Source organism: Aedes albopictus, chromosome 2 (assembly GCF_035046485.1).
Source record: "Aedes albopictus strain Foshan chromosome 2, AalbF5, whole genome shotgun sequence".
Lineage (NCBI taxonomy): Eukaryota > Metazoa > Arthropoda > Insecta > Diptera > Culicidae > Aedes > Aedes albopictus.
In genome coordinates, this window is record NC_085137.1 from 387,412,844 (window position 1) to 387,419,584 (window position 6,741).

The 6,741-nt window shown below is 37.4% G+C and overlaps 1 protein-coding gene across 1 annotated transcript in view; it reads right to left on the reverse strand.

Moving 5' to 3' along the window:
* The window catches only part of LOC115270035 (uncharacterized), a 77,005-nt gene that overhangs the window by 41,136 nt on the left and 29,128 nt on the right, over positions 1 to 6,741 (reverse strand). The window contains exon 2 of the mRNA XM_029878978.2: positions 6,086 to 6,400. Coding sequence (XP_029734838.2) covers positions 6,086 to 6,228 — 143 coding nt within the window. The 5' untranslated portion in view covers positions 6,229 to 6,400. The remainder of the gene's footprint in view (positions 1 to 6,085; positions 6,401 to 6,741) is intronic.

The window sequence follows — 6,741 nt, forward strand, 5'->3', positions numbered from 1 at the left end:
ACTAAATCATTGATTCTTGTTTCTATACCAAGATCAGTGAATCAAAATTCAACCATCGCGCAACAATAACGACAATGTAGCAACCTGAATTTGTTGCGACATTCTACCCAATGCAACATACGTTTGTCCCAACTTGAACAGAATAAGACAAAGATCGTGCACCACGAGTTTAGAAAATTTTAAGGTTTGCATTGTGATTTTCGAGCGGTAACTTCGAGACGGTAAACACTGCAACGCTGCTGAAGATGTATCACCAAAAAGTTTCGATTTTGGGTTGGTAATAATTGATTATTCACAAGTTGAAAAGTACGCAACAAATTCAGGCTCCGTTTTGTCTGCAACAAAAATTTTCGAGATCATGTCATTATCTGTTACCAGTTGGGATAAAAAGTAATCGCCGCGTCTTCTTTGTTGCTTGTTTTGTGCCTCTTTTGTCTGACAATTCTCTTCACTGACCAAGATGTAGTCGTCTCCTTCGTATTTTAGCAAAAAAAAAATCTTTGAAAACCCAAATGCATATTCTATAATAACACAAAGAAAGGATCGATGAAAAGAAATTGGCCATGTCAGTTAGGTCCTAATGAAAAATCATGGTCGATTTATGTCTGTCCGGAAAATAGCAAGACCTTTCTGTCTAATGAAGAGGTCGGGTTAGTAAAGACGAAACCCGAGCAATCAATCGTCACCGAACCAGTACAGGCACCCGATATAACATAACTGGAAAAGTTTCGCCTTCTCGAAATTTCAAATAACGCGATTTTGTGAGACACAACTTTCCAACTGTATTCGCCGGTTGCTCGATACATTTTTTTTTCCAATTCCTTATAGAAAAATATGATGCAACGTGTTGAACAAACCTTTCGGGCTATCATCTTGATCATACACGGAATGGTAGAATCATTCGGAAAATCGTTAGTGTATAATACATTTTTTAGGAGTATTCTAAAACCTTCTCCCACAATCTCACTGTTAAACTCGCTCTGAGATCACACATTCGTTTCACGGTAAAGCTAGTATGACACTCTTTGACCAATACCAAATATTTGACCACTTTTAACACACACTTAAAATATAGTACCGAAGTTGGTTAAATTTTTCGCCGAATCGCTTCGGTTTCCTACAAGAAATCGAAGAATTCGTTTTAAACTATGTTTTCTGTGGCAATGTTTTGGAATTTAACCGAGGTTTCGGTTTCAATACAAAAACATTGATTAACTTCATTGTCAGATAACCCGGCATGTACGGTAATAAAAACATATAACCGGGATCGGTTGGCTAAAACCGAGAAAACTCGATAAACTTTAGAAATTTTGCAAAATATTGAAACGTTAGTGGAATGAAGTTCACGTCGGATGTTGTTACCGAACACTCGGTATTAGTTGAAGTAGGTAGCCATCTTTGCTTTCAGACGCAAGTCAGATACACGGTTTCTCGTTTATAGAATCAAAATCGAATCTTTGGCTCACAGAGTAAGCTGAAGGTCATTTTTCTAAGGAATTCAGCCTACAATTTATTATCATAGATGTTCGCGATATTCGCGGTTCTCACTGATTTGTCTCCCGTAATCGCATTTGGAGCAGTAGTCACAGTCGTTCAAATTATGTGTTTCTCTTCCGAGAGAGCTGTCACGGCAACTGTGAATGGTTAATTTAAGAATGCTCGTGATAAGAATGCATCGCAACATCACTAAATGACTGACAAAGTGAATAATAAAACATGATTTACTTAAAGCTTAAAAAATAGTTCTACTTATTATACCGATCTTATGAAAAATTTCCAGGTCTAAAAAGATCATGAAAAAGACCCGGACTCCGGTTCATTTGACAGCATGTTTGACAGACTTCGGTAATTCTGAAATAACCTAGATATGAACCGAGATTCTGTAGTAAATATTTATCTACCGAGTTTTTTCGATAAGTTTGACAGATTGATGTCAAATAAAGATGTACCGAAGACTCGGTTGATTATGTTTGAACCTAGTGGACTACCGAGTGTTCAGCAGATAAAAACTCGGTTGAAATTCAACCGAGTTCGGTACTATATTTTATGTTTGCAGTTAAATTTTGACCAAGGTGTACCGGGCGAACAAAAATATTTGTCAGTCTCAGTCACACACACACGACCCTTATTCGCTAGGCAAGTGCTTTACCAACTAAGCTATCGAGCCAGTTAATGACCCGGCATTTTAGTTGTCATAAGGTAACTCAAATCTCATCGATCTATATAATCTTCCCCAAAAACCGCAAATTTACCATCTGAGTTGTACATATGTACGACGAGCGAAAGCGATTTATTTATTGTTTGAAACTGTTTGCCTATCGGCACCGCTACCCCAATGACTGTGTTGAGGAAGAACAATTGGGTTGTTTAGTGAATAAAATATTGCTAGTTTCTATAGCCTAATCGAAAGAGCTCATTTTTCTGAGTATAACGTAATTTTATTGGATTCCAATACCTTTGTTTTGATGGTTAAATTAACAAAACAGTTTTCATTTTTGTGGATAGAATGACAGTTCAATCGATAAAGTGACAGTTCGACCCGAACAAAAAAATTTCCCCATACAAACTTTAAATGCATTTTAAAAATAGTTCCCGAACTCCGAAAATTATGAAATTTTGGATTTCGACTAATTGATGGGCGGAGAATCCGATTATGAAATAATCCGGATACCCCTAAAGAACCCAATTGGAACAAACGCGTCGTTCGCATTCTGTTTGATACGACGAATAACTACAGTAGAGGTAGATGCTCGAAAACTACTCACTCAAAGTGCAGTTTTTCGGTAATACAAATCCGTGTAGTCAATTATCCCGTAACGTGGGTACATCACCTTGGAATGGTACGTTACGGCGTAAGATCTACCGCATCAAGTTTCAATTTTGCTATTTTCCTGCTATTTGAAAGTGGGAGCATGGATTGAAACTTGATGTGTTTTTGTGATGTTTCTGTTTTTTATTTGTTTAATGTTTTCCTCTTCAATCTTGTGTTTGCCAAACATTGATTGGATGCTTCAACCCTTCGGCCTCTTCAATAACTTCAGTATTGATATGCAGATGTGTATGTTATTTATATTTTTGTTTTTGTATACTAATATGCTTTTTTTCAGGAATAGCAAGGTAAGTTCATTTGACAGATCTGTAAACCATCCATCAATAAGGTCAACTGCGCCCTAGATTGTCGAATAGAGCTCCTCATAACGATCTCACCCTACTAACACAAATACCTCATCCTTAACGTCTATGGAGATAGTTTGGGTACTCTGTATCTTCAAGTAGACGTTAAACTAACATTCCTATCCTTTCCTAACGATTGTAAGGACGTGGCCAGGTATACAATGTGATGCTTGTTTCGACCAACCCTAACACATAGAAAAAGCGTTAATCCAAAACGTTATTTTAGCGACACTACGAGCTAGATTTTTCAAAACATATGAAGCTGAGCATTGTATAGCCACCCAAGATGTCCCGCATAATAAAATACAGTTTGCCATGCCTTCCAAACAGTAAATTCCCTCTAACTGGTAATGTTACTCTATGTCAAATAGGCGAGTTCATGTTGAAACATATGAATCCGAAAATTTCGTACCATAAATACTAATTTGAATCAAGTATATCAATTAGTAACAGTATGACATAGTATACATGCACTGTTAAATAATATGGGGATAAAAGTCGCTCTAAATTGTAGCAACATAAACTGACCTTATAACATATGATTAGCTTTCATATTTGAGCAACGCACTCACACCTGTGTGTTTCACTGTGCACAACATTTCCTCAACAGTTTGGCAAATTGTAGCGCTCATTAGTAGTAGTGAGAGGCATAATTAACAACAAACCGCACTTCTTTCTTATCGAGCAGCAGCAGACGACCAATTTAATGTAAAATACCAAGTTTCTACAAAATCCGGCCTAATCAGCTCCGAATTAGGAATCTTCGTGAAAGCGCAGAGAGAATTTGCCGGAGCGAAAACGTGGATCACAAGGTAAGTTAGTTTTGGAACTGTTGATGATCGTCTAATTGAAATATTCTGGTACTCCGTTGCAGCTTAGGTCCTCGAAGGAAAATGCCACACATCGGCTGGAGGAACTCAAAATGTGCTGCAGACGTACCAGCAGGATACAAGGCGATTAGAAATCCGCTCCCACCGCAGGAAGTTTTAATCGCCGCTACCGGGCGTACGATAGGTGGTAACCTCGCGAGTGGAGGAATTTCAGCAGCCTTCGGAATGGCCCGAGATGCTTCTCCTTCAATGCAGATTGCGCAGCTCAATATGATGCGAGGAGGTCTTACGAGAAAGGTAAACCATCTTTTTCATCCACAAATATAATGATGAATATTAATTGAATAAAAAAATATCCGGTGAACGCACAACCGCCCTTTTATTTTTAAACGGTTCAAATGCACAAGACCCATATCAAAAGCTTAAAAAACCATGGAAAACCATAAATCAATAATAACACATACAGTGTTCGTTTTTCTTCCAGATTTATTGTTAAACTGCTCTCCAACCATTTTCTATGCAGTGAATTGTCTGAAAAACTGGATAATATATTGACCGTATTCTTTACTGTATTGCGAAAAATTTGTTCGGGAAAACGAGCGATTTTTTATGGTAACCAATCTTAACCGCCTATTCCACATACTGTAAACTGGCGGATAACCATTTCTCAAACTGGCAAATCTGTACCTGGAATGGTTAGCTTACTGTTATCTACAATAGTTGGAGAAATGGTTAAATGACAATTGCTAATGGTCATCTACAGTATGAGAAACGTTGCATTTACAGTTTATGATTATGCGGGGTGTACAATCGCCTATGCTATGCTATGCTATACCAATCCGTGTGATCAATTATAATTTTCAAATTACCGTGTAAGGTGGTGTAAGCACCAAACTTTGCGCAGTGCCAAACATTGCGCATTTTAGTGAGCACTACATGCTTGAATGGCAATATTTCCTAAACTCATATTTTTTACATATGCCCACAATCACTTTCTAGTCTTCTAGGAAAAAAAAGTTCACATTATGAACCAGCAGAATGTTTGGCGATTTTTAAAAAAAATGCGCAAAGTTAGGCCCTGGGTGCGCAAAGTATGGTGCGTTTACGGTACACAACGTACATGTACAGATGGGATTAGATTTACGAAATGTTTCCGAAAAGAGGAAAGATAGAGATACTTTTTGCAGTTTTAAAAAGTTGGGTCAGCCATATTAGATTCGGCCGCAATCTTGCATTTATAAACCAAAACTTTTTTTCATTATGTTGGCAACCACCGATTTTCAAAGCTTTTGCATGAATTTAAAGCTATGACATATATACACAACATATCAAAAAATTAGGAATGTCTTTTTTTCTATCAAAAGTTATCTGCATATTTGTAAATTATGCCACTTTTGCGTACAGTGCGCAATGTATCATCACTGACAGAAAAAAAACCTGATAATGTCGGCCGTATCAATTGATAGTCAGTTGAAGAGAAAATAAAATTATCATCTTCAGCCTGATTGTAAGTTCCATAAAGCGAATACCCTGCAATTACCAAACAAACACGTTGTCAAAAATAAGAAAATTCCGTTTTGTTAACATTTCTAAAAATGTGTGAATGAAAGATTGTTTTATTTAAAAGCATTTTCTTTGGAAAAGTTTTAATCATTGGAAATAAATACAAAAATTTTCGAAAAAACTGTCAATAACACTGCAATAATTGATTAATTATTTTTGATTATACCTATTTTGGTTTTGTTCAACAACAGAGTCAAAATATCTGGTCACTTTGACCGAGTTAGTTATTCAATGCAGGATAGGTAGCGAGAATAAATCTAGACATACTTTTTCGAAAGAAAGTTGTTCATACTGGTCGGATGTTATATTACGCAATGGAACCCAGCCGGAGTGGGTCTATGCCATGTAACCCCTTCGTGACCCAATACCGTACGAAAGAGAGTTGAGAGAGATAGACAGAGATCTGCGCAGTTGCAATGTTTCTGCTACTAATTGATAGCGCTGGTAAACAGTCTTCTTGTTGCTGCGACAAGGAGTGACAAGACAGCGACTGTGGAGTAAACTAACGATATACAAACCTGAAAGCAATAAACGCATCGCCCATTTCGCCTCCAACGATGTGTACTCCGCCGTCCGGAATGGAAAGACCTTTAAAAAAGTTACGAACATCCAGCGCATTCGCCGACCAGGGCAAATTTTGCAACCGTATTATGACACTCATTCTGACGAATCAAAATGTCCTGCCTTCCGTACAGTTTGCTCTATATTTCAAAACAAAATGGAAGGGTCACTTATTCCCCCCAATTTGGATGGTTTCGGAACGTTCTCAAACTCTGCCGTGAAAACGATGGCCACGCGAGACCTTGTGCGGTGGTCCCCAGCACGTTGAGATCCTAGAAAAGAGAAAAAATACATTTAAAAACGGTGCCCCTGGAAAAAGCCCAGCAAGGGCAAGTCAAATATTTGAGCTAATCAATATCATAAAACTGGACTTGCTTTGCAACACTAGTAAATACACGGAGAACTAGTTTTTGAAACGACGCTGTGAATCATTTCCCTCCCAACAGCATAGTGGTACGCTTCTTGGACAAAAATAATAATTTAACTCGAATAAGTTACTTATACAGCGAAAAAGAACATTCAATATCTTACCAATGAAATACAAAATCAAGCCATATCAAAAATATTCATGTAAAATATTAGGGAATTTTTCAAGTACATTGACAGATTTTGA